General features: G+C 39.1%; 1 protein-coding gene across 1 annotated transcript; it reads left to right on the plus strand.

The window, feature by feature from the left end:
- The first annotated feature begins 16,188 nt into the window (after positions 1–16,188).
- Positions 16,189–20,175, plus strand: LOC107787868 (D-3-phosphoglycerate dehydrogenase 3, chloroplastic). The gene is made up of 5 exons (XM_016609482.2): positions 16,189–16,985; positions 18,123–18,499; positions 18,731–18,841; positions 18,923–19,018; positions 19,292–20,175. Exons 1-5 carry the CDS (start codon positions 16,442–16,444, stop codon positions 19,961–19,963), a joined length of 1,800 nt encoding a protein of 599 aa, XP_016464968.2. The 5' UTR covers positions 16,189–16,441; the 3' UTR covers positions 19,964–20,175.
- Positions 20,176–24,183: the final 4,008 nt, after the last annotated feature.

The raw sequence follows: 24,183 nt of genomic DNA on the forward strand, positions 1-24,183 counted from the left end.
TACAGGTTCAATAGTTTTAAAAAATTGGGTATACCTTAAACAGTGCCCTTAAAATAGGGTACTAATGCACTTCCCCCGATTTACTCTTACAGTTGAGTTCTTGAAAGTTTCTCTTGACATGACACGCACACACATATTAACTTGCATTATTAAATTATGCTCCGTCCGTTTTAATTTATGTGAACTTGTTTGATTGGACACACGGAGTTTAATAAAAAATGAAGATTTTTGAAATTTATAATCCTAAACAAGTCAAAAGGGGGGCTCAGAGTATTTGTGTGGTTATAAAAGTTTCTCATTAAGGGTAAAATTGTAAGTTTAAACTAAATTGTTACCAAATTTAGAAAGGGGGCATTATTTTTGGAACAGACCAAAAAGAAAATAGGTTCACACAAACTGGAACAGAAGTAGTAATCCTTTATTTCGCACTATTTTGTCTGAATATAAACTTTTAAACTATGTAATTAAGGTAGAAGAAAATATTAAAGAAATAACTAAACAAATTAGTTGATACAGAAATCATCATATTAAATTTCGAAAGTTAAATAATTCACTTTTTGAAAGATGTGAAGAAGAACGTTTCTGGTAACAATTATTCGTTTTATAAAAAACAGAATAATACGAAACATTTTAGTATGCGCTAACCTGAAAGAGTTCCATCTAATTCGAGTTGGAACATGAAGATATTCGAAGGTCATTCCCTATATAACAATGCGCCAGAGATAATGTTATGTTTTTAAACTCATATATAAAACAAGAAGTAATGTTTATTATGTAGTACTTGGTATTGCTTGACTGATGATGGGGTTTAACAAAGAAGAAAAAAAGAAAGAATTTTTAAATTTGTGGTCTTAAATAAGTCATAGATATTTGTGTGGTTATAAATATCTCTTTAAGGGAAAATACGCATTTTGAAGTTAAATTGTTACTAAATATAAAAATATGTCATTCATATTGAGAGTAACTAAAAAGGAAAGAGTGTCACATAAAGAAAAACGAGAGTATAATAGTTGTTTCATCCTACTTGTAGAGAATTATCTAGCGAAAATGAAATATAGATTTAATAACGATCTAATCAAATATAAAATGAATTTATGTAATTTTAATCAATAACAGGAATCATAAGATTAAAACTATTCTCATCGTTCCATTTTATGTGATGCTTTTTGATTGAATATAAAAATTAAGAAAGAAAGATTTTTTTTTTGAAACTTATGATCTAAAATAAGGTGTGAATATCTTTTTTGATAAGAAAATATTTATTTATTTATTGAAGTTACGTACATAAACATAAACGGATAGTTGGATATGGAGCCCCAACTTCAGTGGACAAAACTCAAAACAAACCACTACCAGAACATTATCAATCAAAGTAATCTAAGGATAATAGTTACAAACCATAGATATTTGTTTGGTTATAAGGGTAAATATTAAAATTAATTTATTTTTTTAAAAAAATGCTCTTTCATTTTGAAACAGACTTAAAGAAAAAGTGTATCACCTAAAATGTGATAATGATAGTAAGTAATTTTCTCAACTTCTTTTAAAAATTAGTTTGCGATAACTATTTTCTAGCAACTATGTTACATTAATTGATATCTTAATATTATATGAGAAAGGTATTACTAGTATATTTGAGGAATACAAATTCTACCTCACTATCGAAATTACAAAGAAAAAGAAGATTTAGTATTTGAATAGTAAGGAACAAGATGAAAGTAAGAAGAATTTCTTTTTTACTCCTCTCATTTACGAAAAACAGAAAAGACGCAGGGAGTATAAGGGTTAGGCCAACTAATTTTCAATCTGAAGTATAAGGGTTTAGACCAACTAATTTTCAATCTCAATTCAAACAACGTTGTTACGTATCGTTTCATAATGCATCGTATTGTGTTGTATTATATTGTACTGTGTCGTTTGATGAATATAATGTTTGGATAGATATTATCGGTTGTCGTTGTTTCATGATGTCACGTACCAGCAATATGAAGAATAAACTTGTAGTATTATAAAGAAAAATTATGGTACGGAGTAGAATTATTATATAAAAAATATAGGATAAAAGATTATTCAATAATAATAAAGGGTAAGATAAGAGAAAAAGACAAGGTAACGACGCGACCACACCAAATCGGTCGTTACATAAAATGGCATTTTTCGTCGTTACGTAACGACGAATTTAACGATACGATACAATAAAATTTAAGTAACAACCAAAACAAACATTATATTTAAAATAACAATACGATACGATACAATAAGTAACAACCATCCAAACAAGCTTTTATCTTATTTTAAAATAAAATTTACATATATTAAAATTTTAGATACCAATGATAACACACAAAAAGTAATATGAGTCACAACATTTCACTATACATAAAAGAGTAAAATATGTTCATATTAAATACTCGCATAATAAAGCGACACGTGGAGCCGAAGGCAGATGGAGAACGAGACAAATAGCAATCAAGTCCTAGGACAGCAATCTCGTCTGTTCCCGAAGAGAATATTGCTCATAGAGATAAAATAAATGTCTGTCATCCGATAACATTTAATGGAGAATATTCTATGGCATAAAGTACATAGTCCGTTGCAGAGAATATGACATTCATAGCCTGCCGTTACATATTTTTTAATGGCCCCCATAATTGACATTTAAGAGAGGCTTAATCCTAGGACCTTGTTCCCTAGTTGCAACTATAAATAGTGAGTTCAATAACCATTGTGAGAGAGAAATTTTTTGAGAAACTTATATTATACATTGTTCAAAACTCAATAATATTCTATCTTTTTACTTATTAATATTGTTATTGCTGCCTCCGGAAGCTCTGCTCCCGGAAACAGGATTTCAATTGTCTTATCTTGATTTTAACGCTAAGTCTTACATTCTTGCTTAATTTATTTATCATTTCTGTGATAAAATCGATTCATTTGTCTATAAACCATGTATAAATTCAACTGTACTATTTTACGAGTAAACAGTTTGGCGCCCACCGTGGGGCATAGACAGTTGTGTAATTGAGTTGATCCTTGCATCTATTACTAACCTGTTTGATTCTTTGTTCTTAGCAAAGGTCATAAAAAATGGCAGATAACGAAATCAACATCGCACACAACGTTGAGGCCCAAGGAAATCAGCCTCAGCACGAAGATTCCGTCAGTGATACCCGCAGCGAGGGGGATGAGGCCACACCGGTCCATGACGGGTAATATCCACGACATGTTCGAGAGGCAACTCCTGATGATGCTGAAGAATAGCGCATCGCTGAAACAGTGAGGATCCTGAGGGAGCAACAAAAAGCCATTATGGGCCATCTCTCACGACAGGATCAGGTCATGACGGAATTGAGGCAGGCGTTATCAGGTTCTTCCAACAACGTGAATGGATGTTGTCCAGCTCCTCCATGTGTTCCCCCAAACCAAACAACACAGAGGGTTGACAACTACACCCTAAGGGGCAAAGTCGGCTTTGACAGGGTTGGAGAAACGGTAGCAGATCCGGTAACAACAATGAGAATGATCCCTTTAAACCGAAGTCATACGGTTTATGAGGGAAATAAACTCCTGAATGGATTAGATTCCGAGCACACCACCAGTGCTGAAAGGACCGAATTCAAAGAAATACACCTAGTTGTTGTTCAAACCAAGCGCGACACCGAAGTTGATCCCGAAGTGGTTCAAGATGCTAGACGTGCCAAAGTATGATGGGATTTCGGATCCTCAGCAACATATCACCACCTATACAACGGCGGTGAAGGGGAACGATTTAGCTCTGCACGAGATTGGGTCAGTTTTACTGAAGAAATTCGGGGAGGCCCTCGTGAAGGGGGCCCTGACATAGTATTCATTCTTACCCGAGCACTCAATAGATTTCTTCGAGATGGTCGTGAATTTCTTTATCAAAGCACATGTCGGGGCCAGAAAGGTACAGGCCTGAAAGGCTGACATATTCATGATCGCACAAGGAGAGTCTGAATTGCTACGAGAGTTCGTGACTAGATTCCAGAAAGAAAGGATATTGTTCATGGCCGTACCAGAAGAATGGGCAACTGAAGCATTTACTAAAGGGCTGAATCCGAGAAGTTTCGATGCCTCCCAAAAATTAAAAGAAAGTTTGCTCGAGTTCCAGGCAACAACATGGGTGGATGTTCAATACCGGTACGAGTCAAAGATAATAATTGAGGATGATCATCTCGGTTTCCCGGCATCAACCAAGGGTCGGGACCGGGAGAAGATTAAGGAGAAATCAAAGGATGATTTTGACACAGATCGATGGTCTTCAAGAGGTCGATTTTTGCCCTATGAACGGGCCTAAGGATGTGGCAGAGGTTTTTGGTCGGCGGATAGATTATCTATCGATAGGAGAGTTGATCGCGGCCAAAATAACAGATCACTGCAGTACAAGAAGATATCAGGTTCCCGGGACTCCTCCTACCCCAGGCTCTGAGAGTACAACTTCAACATCAAGCGTAGTGGAGCTAGTGTCGGCTATGAGGAACATTAAGGAAGCACGATTCCCGAAGCCCATGAGATCTGATCCCAGTCAAAGGGATCCTAATTTATGGTGCGAATATCATGGGACCAATGGCCACCGGACAGGGGACTGTCGGCATCTGCGCGAGGATGTGCAGACATTGCTAAAGAATGGCCATCTCAAAGAATTATTAAGTGATCGAGCTAAAAACAACTACGGCCGCAATCGTGATAACGTGGAACCCTCGAAAGCAGGAGAAGATCCCCCTCGTTTAATGATCAACATGATTTTCGGGGGGAACGAGATTAATGGTGTGATATTTTCGGCGGCAAAAAAGGCGAAAGTATCAATAACCCACAGTAAGAGACTCCGGGAAGTCGCTGAGGACTAGGGCTGTTTATTTGGATCGGATATCCAAAATCTGAACCGATTCGCTCAATTTCGGATTTCAAATTTCAAATTTCGGATATTTGGATCGGATTTAGGATTATGTTTATTAAAATTTCGGATATTCGGATTGGTATAATTGTAATCCAATCCGATCTAAAATCCAAAATTATTAGGGCATTTGTGAATATTAAACTTTAATTTCGGATAGTCAGCACTTCCTTTACATCTTCCTCTAAGTTATTACCTTTACAATTACTGAATTTAGCTATATTGACACCATAGTACTCTCATAATTACATAAACATGAATTTTTCTTACTGCATTGCCTCTTTTACAAAGAAAATATACATATAAGTTTGCAACTTTGAGGCATAATAATCCGATCCGAAATCCAAAAATCCGATATGATCCAAACTTTACAATCTGATCTGATCTGATATTAATTCGGATCAGATTCGGATTGCATTTTGTAGAATCTGAAATCCGAATCCGAAATATGCTAAATCCGATTCGATCTGATCCATGCACAGCCCTACTAAGGACGACATTAGGTTCACGGAGGAAGATGTAAATGGACTACTGTTGTCGCACAACGATGCCTTGGTAATTTCTTTAAATGTCTTAGATTTTAACATTAAACGTGTTTTGATGGACCCAGGAAAGTTGGCCAATATTACCCAGTAAAGAGTATTGGAGCAATCTAAGTTGACCGAAAGTATTATTCCAGCCAAAGAACTCCTTACCTGGTTCAATCTAGCAAGCGTGACAACCTGAAGAGAGATCCTGCTGCCTGCGAATGCCGAGGGGGTGATAGAGACGATCCTCTTCGAGGAAGTAGACGGAGATATGGGCTATAATATTATCTTGGGGAGACCGTGGCTGCACGAGATGAAGGTTGTGATGTCAACATATCATCAATTACTGAAATTCCTGACTCCCGAAGGAATTAAACAAATAAGAGATAGCCAACCGGAAGCAAGGGAGATGAACGCAATCTCTGTTTCTAGTAGAAAAGGGAAGGAGCACACATCATAAAAATTACAGGAACCGACGCCTACTCTCGAGCCAAAGAAAGTCAACTAGGGGGAGGAATCATCGGAATTCTATCAGGTACCAAGATATTTCCAGGTACCAGAAGAAACGGATACAGCAAAATCCACTGTGGAAGAACTTGAGCAAGTCGCATTGTTCGAAAAGTTCATGGAAAGAAAGTTCCACTTGGGGACAGGACTAAACCCCGAGCTCAGGTCTGGATTTATTGAATTTCTTAAATTTAATGTTGACCATTTTGCGTGATCGCGTGCGGATATGACAGGTATCCCGCCAGAAGGGGCAGTGCACAAATTAAGCCTGGATCCTAACATCCCTCCGATAAGGCAGAAAAAATGTCCTATTGCCGAGGTCAGAAACAAATTCGCCAAAGAAGAGGTAACTTGTTTGCTCGATATCGGTTCAATTCGAGAGGTAAAGTATCGTGACTAGCTAGCTAACGTAGTAGGAGTTCCAAAGAAGAACAATAAATCTCGCATGTGCGTATACTATAAAGATTTAAATAAGGCATGCCAAAAGACTCGTCCCCATTGCTGAACATTGATTAAATGATTGATTCGATGGCCGAGCACGAGTTAATGAGTTTCCTCAATGCTTACTCCGGGTACAACCAAATCAAGATGAACCCGGAGGATCAGGAAAAAACTTCGTTCATAATGAACTTCGGCACATATTGCTATAATGTGATGCCTTTCAGGGTAAAGAATGCCAGAGCCACTTATTAGAGGCTCGTAAACAAAATATTTGAAAAATAAATAGGAAAAACTATGAAAGTTTACATAGATGATATGTCGGTTAAGTCTTTGAACGTAGTTGATCATCTTATACACCTGCAAGAAACCTTTGACATCCTAAGGAACATAACATGAAGCTTAACCCCAAAAAGTATGCGTTCGGAGTTAGCTCCGGTAAGTTCTTGGGGTTTTTGGTGTCATAGAGAGGGATCGAAGTCAATCTCGATAAAATTAAAGCCATCGAAGATATCCCTGACCAGTTGTCAAGCATAAAAGAGGTCCAAGGTTGACATGAAGACCAACCACTTTAAGCAGGTTCATTTCTCGGTCTTCAAAAAAATGCCATCACTTCTTTTCACTCCTCAAAAAGAAGAACAACTTCGAATGGACTCCGGAATATCAGCAGGCTTTAAAGGATTTGAAAAGGTATTTGCCGAGTCCTCCGCTACTGTCAAAACCAGAGGAAGGCGAACAACTGCTGATTTACTTAGCGGTCTCGGAGGTAGCGGTAGGCGTCGTTTTAGTCCGAGAGGAAGAAGGTATCTCTTATCTATTATGTTAGTAAAATTTTAACGGGAGCAGAAACACGCTACCCATATCTGAAAAAATTAGCCTTAGCTCTCATAGCCGCCGCTCGAAAGCTTAGGCCTTATTTCCAATGTCATCCGATAGCCGTGGTGACCACTTTTTCCCTGCGGAATATCCTTCATAAACCTGAACTTTCAGGTAGGCTAGCCAAGTGGGCAGTCGAAATGAGCAAATTTGACATAGAGTATAAACCTAGGACTGCGATTAAGTACAAGTTTTGGCCAGCTTTGTGGTCGGTTTCAGTCCGGGACTGTTACCTTTGGCTACCAAAGAAGCAATAATGGTGTCAGAATCGATATCAGGAGTTTGGACTTCGTTTACGGATGGAGCTTCCAATATGAAAGGATCCGGGCTCGGCGTAGTGCTAATCACGCCCTCAGGGGAAACCCTAAGGCATGCCATAAGGATTGTTCCTCTAACTAACAATGAAGCAAAGTATGAATCTTTGATTGCAGGACTTGAGCTGGCCCGGGGACTGGACTCCGAGGTCATAAAAATCAAATGTGACTCCCAATTGGTAGTAAATCAGGTCTACGAGATCTTCGAAGCCAAAGAGGAATGCATGCAATAATATGTAGTGAAATTCCAGACTCTGCTCAGACGGTTCAGGGAATGGTCAATTACCCACACCCCGGGGGAAGAAAATGCGGAGGCATACGCACTAGCCAATCTGGGATCGCCCACGAAAATGAAGGGATCGGACTCCGGTACGGTCGTGCAGCTTATGCATTCAGTATTAGACACAGACAGCTATTACGAAGTAAACACGACCAATTTGGTCTGGGACTGGAGAAATGAGATCATTGACTATCTTGAGCATGGAAAACTGCCCGAAGATCCCAAGGCATCTCGGGCGTTGCGCACTAAAGCAGCTCGATACAGCTTTAGGGGGGGTAATTGTATAGAAGATCTTTCCAAGGCCCGTTGGCCTAATGTTTGGGAGCTTCCGAAGATAACTATGTCATGAGAGAAGTCCACGAAGGGATCTGCGGGAATCACTCATGCACAGATTCCTTAGTTGTAAAATTAATTAGGGCAGGATACTACTGGCCCCGGATGGAACAGGATGCCAAGGCTTATGTTCAAAAATGTGATAAATGTCAACGCCACGCACAATTGGTACATCAACTGGCAGAGTTTCTACACTCGATTTTGTTGCCCTGGCCATTCATGAAGTGGGGGATGGATATAGTCGGTCTGTTACCACCGGCCCCTGGTAAGGTAAGATTTCTTTTGATTTTAACTGACTATTTTTCTAAGTGAGTTGAAGCAGGTCCTTATCAGAAAATCGGCGAGTGCAAAGTGGTAGATTTCTTATGAGAAAATATAATTTGCACATTTGGGATACCCAAAGAGATAGCCTGCGACAACGGGCCACAGTTTATAGGCGTGAAGGTCATAAAATTCCTTGAAGACCTGAAAATCAAAAGAATCACATCATCACCTTATCACCCGAGTGCAAACGGTCAAGCAGAATCAACAAACAAGGTGATCAACCAAAATCTCAAAAAGAGATTAGAAGTAGCTAAAGGCAAATGGCCCGAAGAGTTACCGGGAGTGTTGTGGGCATATCGAACAATGTCCAAATCAAGCACGAGGAGACTCCTTTCTCTCTTATATACAGAGCAGAAGCCTTGATCCCGGTCGAAGTAGGAGAACCTTCCCTGAGATATTCCCGAGCAGATGAAGAAACAAACAATGAAGCATTGTTGGTCAAATTGGAGCGGCTCGACGAACGCAGGGACTTGGTGCACATAAGAATGGCAGCTCAAAAATAGAGAATAGAAATATATTACAATCGAAGCTCCAATCTCCGTTTTAAGGAAAGTAACTCAGAACACCCGGGAGGTTAACGTAGGAAAGCTAAGTCCAACGTGGGAAGGCCCCTACCAGGTTTCAGCTATCACTGGGAAGGGGTAATACGAATTGGAAAATCAAGACGGAGTAAAGTTGCCGAGAAACTGGAATGTGTCACACCACAAAATATACTATTGCTGATGAGCACTGCTTATACTGAAAGTATGTGCTGCACTTTTTTTTCCTTTGCCCATTTTTTGTCCCAATTGGGTTTTTCTGGCAAGGTTTTTAACGAGGCAATAACGGAAAGCATACTATGAAGGAAGCTTCGTCAGGAGAAATAAGACCTTTAAATGACAAGGCATGTAAGCAACGAGCCACTACGGAGCAGTTAGATAGTCTTTTCCTCAGTAGAAAAGTTCCTACCGGGAAGTAAAGTTTGCTATGAGGGCAAAGGTTACCCGACCGTTCAATAGTGCAAGCTACTGGAGGATTGTTAGATAATCTTTGGCTCGATAGAAAAATTTCCTAAGGAGAAGTGAAGCTTGCTATCTAACTAAAGATTATCTAACCATTCACTAGTGGAATCTTCAAAGGTGCAAGACTTCCAGTGTTCAAATTCGCATCCTTTGCATTCGAACAGTGGGGGAAGAGAAGAATGATATGAGAATACGGAAACAATGACTGCCACATCGAACGGGACTATGAAAATTGGAAACAAAGTTGTATCATCGGGACCGGAGACTGTGCGACCAGCCCCGAAGAAACAAGTCGTACAAGTTAGCCGCAAGTAATGGCAATTTTTTTAGCACAACGAATGTTTATGTACTTTTGAAAATGGAAGGAATAAAGTAAAGTCCTTTTATTTTTTATCTTGTTTCTTGTCCGAACGATGAATTAATTTTATCATTTGAAAGTTAAACAAGTACTTCAAATTCTAGTGTCATAATGAACAGGAGACGTCCTCTTCAAGAGCACCGTAAACATAAGAGGTCCCTCTCTTATGAAACCCTCACGGTAAAGGGTTGATTCCGGAAGAGTTTATACCCGGAATCCAAATGCTTCCAGGGAAACATATACCCGAAGCCTCGCATAACTCGACGTAAAAAGTAAAACTTGCGCAATACTTAAACGAAAAGTACGCAAAGAGAAAAACTTGCGCAATACTTAAACGAACAAATACTTCTATATACAACGAGTGTGCCAAGAAGCACAAGTACAAAATAATGAAAAATAAAAGCAAAGTGAAAAGAAAGTAAAAAGTTAAACTACTGCACCCCCGGAACCCGGAGGAAGAGAAGCATTTGCACCCAGGAGAAGAAGGCGGATCTACCGCCGGCTCAAGATCTTGGCCTTCACCATCTTGACTTTCAACATCATCCCCTTTCGATTCTTCTTTAGTTACCGAGAACTCGGACCTGGAATCAAAAAAGTCGGTAGCATCAGGTTGGACTGAAAGACCCCTTCGGGCAGTTGACTCCAGTTCACAGGCCTTAGCGATTTCGGCATCAAATTCAATGACGCCCACTTTGATCTCTTCCAAGGTTTTTCTACTCATGCTATACATAGAATATGTTTTTTCAACAATGAGGAAAGCTGCTCGGCGCTGAAGTTCTTCCTTAAGACAATCAACCTCGGTTGAAAGGTTATCTCGCTCAGATCTAGCAGCCTGGAGGCTGACATCAAGGTCACAAACAGTGGAGTTAAAAACTTTATTATGCTCCGTGACTCTCTTATGCCTCTCTTCCAACCGGTCATACTTCTCCTCGGCAGCAGCAACTTCTTCAGCTTTAGAGTTCAAGGCCGCCTCCAAATTTTTCAATCTTTTAGTAGAGGCAACTTCACGATCGGATGCAGCAAGAATAGCATTCTGGACCTCGACCTACTTTGCCTAAGCCTTTTCAAATTGTACCCTTAACAGGGCGGCCTCTTGGCCGAGGGTCATTACCTCTTGCTCGCTTTGCTACAACCGAGCCTCCAACTCAGCGGCCTCAGCAACTTGTGCTTCTCGTACTGAGAGGCGAGTAGCAATTTGATCCCGCTCGGCCAATAATTGATCCCGCTCAGAGGTAAGTTTTCCTTGTCAAGAATCAACCTATGAAGGCCCTCGGAAGCAAGGAAGTTAGCTTGGAAAATAAAAGTACAAATTAAAAACCTTGCCATAACAAAGATAGAAGAAACAACAAAGGAAACAAAGATCGTATCGCTACTGCGTTGTGCATGGTGTTGTTTATCATACACTCTCCCGAGTGAGAATGTATCTTACTCTTATCTTTCTCTGAAGCTGGCTTCAGATAATTAGCAAGTTCCACCGGTCGGGACATCAGATGACACCTGGTAGATACCGAGAGGGAAACGCTCCTCCTCATTTGAGGATCTTCGGAGGGGGCCGAATAGTTATGTCCCAAATTCCCATGGAGTGGGGACTGGGGAGAAGGGACATCTTTATCTTGGGTGTCTGCGACCGGTGGAGATGATGTAGCAGTTGCTGGTGGCGAAGGCAAAGTAGGCAAAAAAGAAAGTAAAGCTGATTGTGTTATAGGTTGGAAAGCAACTGCGGCAAAAGTAGTGCTAGATGTTGGTTTCTCATCAACCGAAGATGGGAGAGACCCGGTATCCAGCCTCACGGTATATGGATCAGTGACTGGGTCTCGGAAGTGAGATTTAATATCTTCCACTACATCATATTCCCCCTAGAGCGTCGGGACGTCATCCTTGGTTGGTGTAACTAGCCAGACAGATTGAGCATTTTGTTGAGCTGATGAAGGTCGTTTTCTTCTATGTAGAGAAGCCCTTTCTTCACTGGCCCAGGTGCGGCGCTCATCACCACAACTTCTGCGAGTGGCTCAGGCACGGCGATTTTTGCCTTTTTATTCTTGTCCCCGGCCGAAGAGGAGCGTCGCCTTTTTTTGTTTCTTGTTCTCCTGCCGGGGACTCCGAGAAGAAGCACTTTTACCGGAAGCAGGCCCGGTGACACCTGTTCGGATGAAGGCCTCCTGCAACAACCCCGCTGCGTCAGCAGGATCAGCTAAAACGTTCTCCTCGGGGACGGTAACAGAGACCTGTGGTGGACCTGAATTCAACAGGAGAGAAAGGTTAACCAATTTTCCTATACGAAAGGCAAAAATAAGATGAGTTCAACCTACCATGATTTTTGGCCTTCCACCCATATTTAAGGGCAAGTTCTTTCCACGTGCGGGTCTTGGGCATAGTGACATCCAAAATCTTCTAGACCTATTGGTATAAGCCTTCAACCCTTGGTGGTGTCCACCGAGTTGCTGAAATAGTGAAAGAAGAAGGATCAATAAGAGCATGGGACAATCTTTAAATAGAAGAAAAGGCAAACGATGAACTTACGAGTATGGTTCCATAATTCAGGAAAGGATGGAATCATGGCCGGAATGATGTCCCTGATGGGAACTACAACGAACCGCTCCATCCACCCACTATCGTTATCATCATCCATTATTGTGATCAAAGCATGGTGACCACATTTTACTAAAGTTTATCATTCCCCCACGAAAACTCTTAGGGGAATAAATGTTCATCAGCCGATCCAGGGAGAGCTCTTCCCTCGTCTCCTGACATAGACGCCAAAGACATGCTACCGTCCGCCACACAAAAAGTCTCACATGTGCCAGGCAAACTTGGAAACGAAGGCAAAACTCCAAGATAACGGAGTCAAGCCCCCCGCTCAATGAGAACGGGCTCAAAGTAAAGGGATACGTATAAACATACATAAAACCCTTCTTATAGAAAGTTACCTGCTACTCCAGGTCAGGAGCGATGATGTTTAAATCTTGACAACCACAATCTTCCTTCATATTAGGCATGCTAGAAGGACGGATGGAGGGAGGATACACGCCAATAACCCATGTTCGGGGGTTAGCAGAAGGGTACTTCTCTTCAAAGTTCTTAGTTGTAATAAGCTTTCTGGGAATGATGGTGCTCACCGTGGGAGGAGCAGCATGATCGACACTTTCTTTGTTCTTTGAAGAAACAAGATTTTTAGAAGAAGAAGCCATATTTAGTAGAAGAAAGTAAGGAATTTCTTTGAAGAGGAAGGGTAAAGAAAGTTAGAAGGAGTTGAGTAAAGAAGTCAAAAAAGTTCTAAGAGGTTGTGAAGTGTAAAAGAAGTAAATTGAAGTGTATAAGTAAAAGAATAGGCGGCTAAAATTGTGGTTATAATTACCTTGAGAATCGGCAAAATTATTGATGAATCATGGGATAACGCGTGTTTGGGGCATTAAATGCGGAGAGACATGCGTCTAATCAAGCGTCAGAAACTTTTCAAAGGGGATCAAAGAATTTCCTGCCAAGAAAGGTATGGGTATCTTCACCAGCTTCCCGGTGACACAATGATGTGCTGCCGAAAAGTAGGGGGACTATCTGTATGCGGTAAAATATGTTCATAGTAAATACTCGCATAATAAAAGTGACACGTGGAGCCGAAGGTAGATGGAGAACGAGACAAATAATAATCAAGTCCGAGGACAACAATCTCGTCTATTCCCGAAGGGAATATTGCTCATAAAGATAAAATAAATGCATGTCACCCGGTAACATTTAATAGAGAATATTCTATGGCATTAAGTACATAGTCCATTGCAAAGAATATGAAATTCATAGCCTGCTGTTACACATTCTTTAATGGCCCCCATAATTGACATTTAAGAAAGGTTTAATCCTAGGACCTTGTTCCCTAGGTGCAACTATAAATAGTGAGTTCAACAGCCATTGTGAGGGAGGAATTTTCTGAGAAACTTATACTATATACTGTTCAAAGCTCAATAATATTCTATCTTTTTGCTTATTAATATTGTTATTGCTGCCTCCGGAAGCTCTGCTCCCGGAAACATGATTCCAGTTGTCTTATTTTGATTTTAACGCTAAGTCTTACATTCTTGCTTAATTTATTTATCATTTCTGGGATCAAATCGATTCACTTGTCTATAAACAACATATAAATTTAACTATACTATTTTACGAGTAAACAAAAAATTGTATAAAAAAGTTAAAAGATTATAGTAACGACAACATTTACAATAAAACAGAAGTATTTTCTTTTTCTCAATTTTATTTTTTCAATCAAAATGGATGACATAAGACCTGGCTGCCACACTAAACATTAAGATACAAAATAATGTGGGAAAATACCTAGGCTTCCCAATTATAAATCTACAACCAAAAAGCTCAGACTACCAATTCATACTTGACAGGATGAACAATAGACTAAAAGGTTGGAAGGCCAAACTCTTAACATTATCTAGGAGATTAACCCTTACACAATCAACTCTATCAGCCATTCTCATCCACTCTATGCAACTGAATCTCCTTCCAGCTAAGACTAGAAACAATATTGACCGCATCCAGAGAAACTTCCTATAGGGATCTACCAGAGACTACAGGAAAATTCATCATATCAGTTGGGACAAGGTAACATCGTCTAAGCAAGAAGGAGGCCTTGGGCTGTACAAAGCAAGAGGGAGAAATGCAACACTCCTCTCAAGCCTTCTATTTCCAATCCTGAGTCTCTCTGGGCTCAAGTGCTAAAAGGAAAATACCTAAGCGACTCGCGAAGGAATACTATCAGTTATAAAACTAATGCCTCTTACATCTGAAAAAGCAGTGCAAAAGCTTATTTATTATTCTCCAAAGGAATAGCTTGGAATGTGGGAAATAGACAGTATATAAGCGCTTGGGAAGATAGATGGATTGTTGGCAAACACATACTAAGAGAATTAATAGAAGGACCCCTAACTAAAGAAGATATCAACACAAATTTGAGCTTTCTTATTAATAATAAAAATTGGAACCTAGAAGCTCTATCATACGATCTACCAACTACAATTACTGACCTTATAACACATTCATACATACCCGTCTCTGACAATATAAGTGACTCATTCTTCTGGAAAGAAACAGAAAATGGGAACTTCACAACAAAATCTACATACAACCTCTTTGTTAGGGAAACAGGAACAAACCATTGCTGGATCTGGAAAGCACCATGCCACAACAAGCTCAAAACTTTTTTGTGGCTGCTAGTCCACCAGAGACTCCCCCCTGCAGTTGTCCTGAGCCAAAGAAAAATAATTGACTCTAATAACTGCAAGCATTGTGGGATAGAGGAAAACACAAACCATTTATTTTTCCAATATCCTATGAACAGTGCAATATGGAAATATTTCAACTACAACGTCACACCAATACCAACCTCAAATGAACTAGATTGGATAAAAATGACATGTACCTCTACACTGAACATTAACCTACCAAACTACACGACAATCCCACTGGCAGTTATAACTCCAATAATCCTTTGGCATAAATGGCTTAACCATAACCATAACTACTTCAACAACTGTTCAACCCAAATCGATTGTCATAGAATGTTCACACGCAATGGAATATCTTCACCTCACAAATTATAATTTCAAAAAAACTATCAGCTCGAAAACTCCAATAAAGTGGACACCACCACCACAAAATATCTATAAAACCAATATAGATGGTGCACATAAAAAAAACTCCAACATCGAAGAAGCAGGAGGAATCATCAGAGATTCGGACGGAAACTGGATTGATGGATTCTCTAGCCACATAGTGGCCTCATCACCAATCCAAGGAGAAATTATTGCCTTACAAAAGGGATTGAAACTTGCTTTCAATAAAAATCGAATACCAATTATAGTGGAAACAGACTGCCAGGTATTACTTTTCCTATTATATGACAAAGTTCACAATAAAGCTAATGTTAATTTTCTACATGACTGCAGGTTCTTGCTCGACGCACTGGGCCATCCGGATGTTAGGCATGTCTACCGTGAAGGAAACCAAGTGGCGCACACACTGGCGCAGTATGGGAGCAACTTCGACTCACCTACTAACGATGAGTGTGAAGATCACTTCTGGAATAAACTACCTTTATTTGCTTTCTCTATTTTTTGCAAAAATTTATTAGGGATTGTACCGTTTAAATCTGCCACTCAAGAAGTATTAGAATCCCTTATTTAACTTGCGGGGCAATCAAGGAATAGAATCTACCTGTAATGACACTTCTTAAATTTCTGCATAAATAAAAATCTCGTCTCTTAGCACAAAAAAAAATGGATGACATAAATAGGGAGTAAATAAAGCCACTAATCTTTTCTTCCATAAAAAAAAGAAAAGAAAAGAAACTTTTAACACTAACTAGATACCTCTGCTTTTCCTAGGGATATGCAAACGCGTGTACACGTCACACTCACTTCATTCATTCCCAATTTGCAACTCGTTACTCGTCCGTCGCACTTATAAAACCTCTCCAAATCCCTCCTTTACAACATCTCATTTTCCTACTCCTTCCGCCGCCACAATCTCCGCTGTCTCACCGTGTTACGCCGGAGATAGTAAGTCTACCACAATGGCGGCTTCTGCTTCTTCAACTATACTTTTCTCTTCAAAATCATCACGCGACTCTATCTCATGGAAAACCCAGCTCGCTTCGACCTCCGCCTTTGGCATCTCCGGCGTTTCCCTCCGCCGCCGCAGCAGCAGCCACCGTCAGTTCGTCGTTTTCTCCATGGACGCCAAACCTACGGTTCTCGTCGCCGAGAAACTCGGAGAGGCAGGGCTGAACCTTCTAAAGGAATTCGCGAACGTAGATTGCTCATATAACTTGAGCCCCGAGGAGCTGTGCACTAAGATCTCGCTTTGTGATGCGTTGATTGTCCGGAGTGGAACGAAGGTGAGCCGTGAGATCTTTGAATCTTCCGGAGGACGGCTCAAAGTTGTTGGGCGTGCTGGTGTCGGGATTGATAACGTTGATCTTGCAGCGGCGACGGAGCATGGATGCTTAGTGGTTAATGCGCCCACTGCTAATACAGTTGCTGCTGCCGAGCATGGGATCGCTCTTCTCACCGCTATGGCTCGGAATATTGCTCAAGCTGATGCTTCCGTCAAAGCTGGTACGTGTAACTCTTTTAGAGGTGGATCTTTTTTAATTCAAAAAGTTAGTTTACCTCTAAATGTATGTAGTTTAAGCCGGAGTCAGTAGAGGCGTTGTGAAACACATAACCGGTGCCCTGTATCTCTTACGATATTGAGTAGAAATGACATGCCCATGAATATAATTCTCTCTTAGTTTGGTTCTTGAATGTGAATAATATCTTATGAAAGTTGCGATGCAGTATGGTCTCGCATAGCTGATCAGATCTATTTTAAGTTGATCTGAATATGAAAATGTATGCATATATTCTTTATGGTAGTGTGTGTTGCAATTTCTTTGTGGTAAAGAACATTTTTAATTATATTTACCTTCTAAAGAGGTGAACTTGTGATTTTAAGTCACTTGGTTTACCCTTAAAATATGTATGTATTTTAGAAATTTTTCTTAAATATGTGTGTTTTAAAAGTTTCCTTAAAATTTCTGGATATGTGTGTTTGGGTGTATTTTGAATTGGAGAGGCTTATATGTGGGATTGGCCTCTGAGTTACTCGATTCAATGATGGAAAGGTTTGATGAGCACTCAATATGAATGGAAGAGTTGATATATTTTGAAGAAACGATTACATCAATGATGGCTAACATATCCCCATAGGGATGGTTGACTGGTTTGGGCATAGGAGTAAGCAGTAAAAAGATCCCAGATTCAAACCCAAGCTACAATCCTTGGTATTTTCTTGTCTGCTCGTCTTAGTTATCAAGTTTGCCCGACACCTGTCATGTGCTTGTAGGATGTATTAGTCTAGGTACGTAAAAGCTGACACCTTCATAAAAAAGATACATAAAGGATAGTTGAGAGCTAATTGGTTATTTGATCTGCTGTCTGCACTAAAGCCACTTCTGTCTCCATCCTTTCTTCCCTTTTTAATTATTTTAATCATAACCCTGAATATTTTTTAATCATAACCCTGATTACGGACCCCTCAATCCAATCTGTCTTTAAGCAGCTTCCTTTTTCTTTTCCTGGACATTTATTTGTTTGGAATAGTTGTCTGAAAATTTTGTTTTCCATGGCTGCTAATAAGTTCCCCTGTTATACTTGTTGCTTTTGCATTTGGAGATGTACCTCTGAATTTTCTTATCATGATATGGTATCCAGGGAAATGGCTGAGGAACAAATATGTTGGTGTCTCCCTGGTAGGCAAAACACTTGCTGTGATGGGTTTTGGGAAGGTTGGATCAGAAGTTGCAAGGCGAGCTAAGGGGCTTGGCATGCATGTTATTGCTCATGACCCATATGCCCCTGCTGACCGTGCACGTGCTATTGGGGTGGAACTTGTGAGCTTTGATGAAGCCCTCACATCTGCTGATTTCATCTCACTTCACATGCCCCTCACCCCTGCTACAAAGAAGATCCTGAATGATGAAACTTTTGCAAAGATGAAAAAGGGTGTACGGATTGTGAATGTTGCTCGTGGGGGTGTGATTGATGAAGAAGCTTTGGTGAGGGCACTTGATGCAGGCATTGTGGCACAGGTCCTGGTTCCTTCATCTATGAGACACCGGAAACATATGAATTAGTTTTTTGTTGAACTATTGCTGTCTCTGCATTTCCCTCAACCTTCATGTCTGTTGGAATATCAAGTGTTCAAAAGCCGTCTTTTGTTATCTTCCACTTTTGCTCTCCATTGCTGGATTTAGACTCTAGAATAGACTTTCTCCTTGAATGTCTTACGTAATTATACTAACATATAAATCCTGTCACAGGCAGCACTTGATGTTTTCACTGTGGAGCCGCCACCAAAAGATAGCAAGTTGATTCAACATGAGAATGTGACTGCAACTCCACATCTTGGTGCTAGTACTATGGAAGCTCAGGTCTGTGCATGACACATTCATGTGTGTCACACTTTTCTTCTAGTTCACACATTTACTAATACTCTTAGAATGATTGTCCAGGAAGGCGTGGCAATTGAGGTAGCGGAAGCAGTTGTTGGTGCTTTGAAAGGGGAGCTCTCTGCTACAGCTGTCAATGCACCTATGGTTCCTGCTGAGGTAAGTGCATTCAATATTTACCAGTTATCACCCTCTTTATTCATAAACCAGAGGGGGAAAAAAGAAGGCTTGAAATAGTACCTTTACTGAATTAGCCTGCCCATGTAGAACCTCTTTCATTTTTCTAATTAACCTGCAATCTGCTTTATTGTAGAGGAGTGCTTATCAACATATAGAAACATTATTTTCTTTTGAGGTGTAGTTGCTAGCGATTCATGGAATTTTGATAAAATAAATGTCTGAATTTTAATGTTTCCTACCTCTCCCATGCAGGTTCTATCAGAGCTGAAGCCTTATGTCGTGCTTGCCGAAAAACTTGGTAGACTTGCTGTCCAGCTAGTTGCAGGTGGAAGTGGTGTGAAATCAGTGAAAGTAACATATGGTTCAGCTAGAGCACCTGATGATCTCGACACAAGACTGCTTCGTGCCATGATAACTAAAGGCTTGATTGAGCCTATTTCCAGTGTTTTCATTAACCTGGTTAATGCAGATTTCACTGCTAAACAAAGGGGACTACGGATAGCTGAAGAACGAATTCTTCTAGATGGTTCACCAGAAAGTCCAGTTGAGTTCATTCAGGTTCAGATTGCCAATGTGGAATCCAAGTTTGCCAGTGCTATTTCTGATTCAGGAGAGATTAGAGTGGAGGGTAGAGTTAAGGATGGAGTCCCTCATTTGACAAAGGTTGGATCTTTTGAAGTGGATGTGAGCTTGGAAGGCAGTATCATTCTTTGCAGCCAGGTTGATCAGCCAGGAATGATTGGAAAAGTTGGCAGCGTCTTGGGAGAGGAGAACGTGAATGTCAGCTTCATGAGTGTTGGAAGGATTGCTCCAAGAAAGCAAGCTGTTATGGCTATTGGGGTGGATGAACAACCCAGCAAGGAGTCACTGAAGAGGATCGGGGAGATTCCTGCCATCCAGGAGTTTGTTTACCTTAAATTATAGGGTTGTACTATCATTTTCGGATTTTTTTGAAATCTCTTTGAAGCCAATTTTGGTGATTCTGTTGTTCACTAGTAGTATAGTGTAGGATAATAAACAATTCGGCTGTGCGATTAGAGGTATTTACTACATTGAGTTTTCAACTTGACATTATGTATTGGCCCCAAGTCATCCGTGACACTTGATCTAAGATATGTTCAATTGAACACTTCTAGACTCTAGTACTTAAAATTTTGTTCCTATTAAACACTTTTTTGATAATCGACAAAGAAATAAAGAGTAATACACTTGCCAATGATGTGGCAAAGTAACCAAGTACCAATGACATTTGGTATTTGGGTCCAAATAATAATTTTAAAAAACGAATATGAGGGAAAAAAGAAAATAAAAAGCCCTAATTCTAAACCCCACCCCCACTCATCTAAACCCCCCTTTCTTCTGCTAAACCCATCATCACCCTCCCCGCCACCGACTTTGACCCACTTTTTTTCTTTTTTTCTGCTTGTCTTTGCTTTTTTAATTTAATTAGTTTCCAATTTTAGATTTAATTTTTTTGTATTTTATCTATTATTTTCTAAAAAAAGAGAGATAAGGGGGAGAGAAAGAGAGTGGTGGGTCTCCATTTTTTCCGGTGAACAAGGTGGTAGTGTTCATATTTAAAGAAAAAGGAGGAGATGGTGGCGGCAGTAATAACAAATTTGAACATAAAGCGAAGGTGGTGGTAAAAAAGGTGAGGTGACTGAAAAAAAGAAGAAAAGAACGAAGGGTGAATAATTGTAGTGGTGGTGGTGGCGGCGGCGGCGGCGAGGATAGTGGTGGATGGTGGAGAAGTTGTGGCATAGCAAGAATAAAGAAGAGATTTTCAAACCAAAAAAAATGATAAATGTGTTATAAGAAAAATTAAATTATGGTGGATGTCTATCTTCCTCCATGATCTTCCTCTCAAATGCTTAATGACATATTCAATGACACATTTCTTTATTTTTCGTGCCTATATAAAGACAGTGTAATAGATAAAAGACACACAATTGAAGAAGAAATAAAATCTCTTCCTTCTCTCTATCTCCATTTCTTGTTCATGTTTTACTAAATTGCTTTTATTTCATAACACGTTATTAGCACGAGACTCTACGGTCTCAAGAAGCTCTTTGAGAAGACTAAGGTATAATTTTTCTCCTCTTTTAACTATAACTGATATTATGAAAAGAAAGTTCGTTGCCCTTGAAATTTCGGGAAAGAACTATATGACATGGGTATTGGATGCTGAAATCCATTTAGATGCAATGAGTCTTGGAGACGCCATTAAAGATAGAAATAAAGCATCTACCCAAGGTTGTGCTAATACCTTGATTTTCTTGCGCCATCACCTTGACGAAGGGTTGAAAATAGAATATCTCACAGTCAAAGATCCACTTGTTTTGTGGAATGACTTAAAGGAAAGATATGACAACTTAAAGTTGGTTACTCTTCCACAAGCACAATATGATTGAGCTCATCTGAGGTTCCAAGACTTTAAGTCTGTTTCTGAATATAATTCTGCGATGTTCAGAATTACTTCTAAATTGAAACTCTGTGCAGATAGTATCAGTGACTATGATATGCTTGAAAACATGCTCACAATGTTTCATGCCTCCAATATGGTCTTGCAACAGCAGTACCGAGAGAAAGGTTTCAAGAAATACTCTGAGTTGATTTCTCTTCTCCTTGTGGCTGAACGAAACGACTTGCTTATGAGAAATCACGAAAATCGACCAACTGGGTCTACACCATTGCCTAAAGTGGATGAGGTGTATTCTCATTATGCTAAGCGTGGAAAAGGTCGTGGCCCTGTTCGTGGTCGTGTCCAAGGAAAAAAATTTTCTAGTGTTAATCATTCCCCAAAGAAAAATAACTTCCAAAAGTGGAAAGGGAAAGATGAGAAGCCAAAGGTAAAGGGTTCAGAAACTGAATGCTATCGTTGCGGTGGAAAAGGGCATTGGGCAAATATTTGTCACATACCAAAATATTTGGTTAAGCTTTATCAAGCATCTCTAAAGAATAAAGGCCCTAAAACTAATTTTGTGTATGATAATGAATTTGACATTACCCACCTGGATGTGGCAAACTTCTTTGAGCACCCTGATGAAAAAATAGACCACTTGATCAGTGATGGATCCGTGGTTAAAGATGATTGAGTAGTTTGATTAATTTTTTTTTTTTTACATATTCGTAGTAACTAGTGAATAAACATCATGTAATCACACTTCTTTACATGAGTAGTAGTCATTAGTATTAATTAGTACTATATATTTTATGAAATAGTGTTAGTTCGTTTTAATTAAATATTGTTCTAGTATTCTATAACAGATTTGTACGCACTTATAATATTTGTGTTCAAGGTTTGTCAGCCTATAATATTTGTGTTCAAGCAAATGATTTTTCTAAAACATACTTGTTGGTAAAATTATTTGACACTGTTTTGTTGTTTTCTTAAACGTCAATTTTTAAAGCAAATGAATAGAAATGACTTGCGTCATATTTATAGCTTGCGTCATTGATTCACGTAATTAGCTATTGCTCTCTGCACATATATTTAATTCTCAATATGTATCCCTTAGTTATTTCAACCAACTTATAACTTCTATACCTTTGAGTATTTATACTGGTTGGAGAGTTTGACTTAGTATTTATCTGAGTTTTCTCGAAATTGCATTAAAAGGTCATTATTGAATAATTAGTTTAAATTTATTTTTTTTCTTTTTTTCTAAAAATACTAATATTTATTCATATACTTCTTTTATACGTAAAACCATGGTAAGCAAATATGGATATCTCTCAAAGCAAACTTGGATCAAAGTTCAATTGTAAAAATATTTGCTTAATTGATTCATGTACGACACATACAATATTCAAAGAGAAGAAATATTTCTCTCATTTAAGTATTTGTAAGGCAGATGTTACTACAATTTCTGATAGTAGTAATCTAATTGAAGGCTCTGGAAGAGCTACTATAACTCCGCCTAATAGAACAATACTTATCATAGCGAATGTAATGTTCTCCTCTAAGTTCAAGAGGAACTTGTTGAGTTTTAAAGATATCCGTCGAAATGGATTTCATATTGAGACAATAGATAAAAATAATCTCGAATATCTCATCATTACCAAGAATGTCTCTGGCCAGAAAAAGGGTTATTGAGAAGTTCTCATCTTTATCTTGTGGCATGTATTGGACAAGAATTAGTGCAATTAAGGCACATTCTATCGTAAACCAAAAGGTTACTGATTCCAATACTTTTATACTTTGGCATGATCGATTGGGACATCCTGGATCAATTATGATGAGACGAATTATAGAAAACTCAAATAGGCATCCATTAAAGAATTTAAAGATTCTTTTAAATAATGAATTTTCTTGCACTTCTTGTTATCAAGACAAGTTAATTATTAGACCATCACCAATAAAGGTTGGGATTGAGTCACATGCGTTCTTGGAACGTATACAAGGGGATATTTGTGGACCTATTCACCCACCTAGTGGGTAGTTTAGATATTTTATGATTTTAATAGATGCATCTTCTAGATGGTCTCATGTATGCCTATTGTCATCTCACAACCTGGCGTTTGCAAAATTAATGGCACAAATAATTTGATTACGGGCACAGTTTTTCGATAATTCAATTAAGTCTATTCGACTTGATAATGCTACTGAGTTTTCATCCCAAGCATTTAATGATTATTGCTTATCAATTTGGATAAAAGTGGAACTTCCTGTAGCTCATGTTCACACTCAAAATGGTCTTGCAAAGTCTTTGATTAAACATCTGCAATTGATAGTAAGACCGTTACTCATGAAAACGAGATTACCCACTTCTGTTTGGGGTCATGCCATTTTGCATGCAGCAATGCTAGTTCGTCTTAGACCGACAAATTATCATAAATATTCCCCGTTGCAATTAGTTTTGGGTCATGAACCTAATATATACCATTTAAGAATTTTTGGGTGCGCAGTATATGTGCCTATATTACAGCCATATCGCACCAAGATGGGTCCCCAAAGAAGGCTAGGAATATATGTTGGGTTTGAATCTCCCTCAATTATTCGCTATCTCGAAACATTAACGGAAGATTTGTTCACTGCTCGATTTGCATATTGTCGATTCGATGAGGCATTTTTTCCAAAATTAGGGGGAGAAATTGGTGAAATCAAACGGAAAATTTCGTGGAAAAATCCATCAATGTCTCAT

The sequence above is a fragment of the Nicotiana tabacum genome, chromosome 4 (genome assembly GCF_000715075.1).
Source record: "Nicotiana tabacum cultivar K326 chromosome 4, ASM71507v2, whole genome shotgun sequence".
NCBI classification, from domain to species: Eukaryota; Viridiplantae; Streptophyta; class Magnoliopsida; order Solanales; family Solanaceae; genus Nicotiana; species Nicotiana tabacum.

What these genes read in the sequence shown, in the direction of transcription:
- LOC107787868 (XM_016609482.2), top strand. Translation starts at nt 16,442, where the DNA reads ATGGCGGCTTCTGCTTCTTCAACTATACTTTTCTCTTCAAAATCATCA. An exon ending in TGATGCTTCCGTCAAAGCTG is followed by an intron (nt 16,986 to 18,122) that starts GTACGTGTAACT and finishes TATGGTATCCAG; the next exon opens with GGAAATGGCTGAGGAACAAA. An exon ending in CTAGTACTATGGAAGCTCAG is followed by an intron (nt 18,842 to 18,922) that starts GTCTGTGCATGA and finishes ATGATTGTCCAG; the next exon opens with GAAGGCGTGGCAATTGAGGT.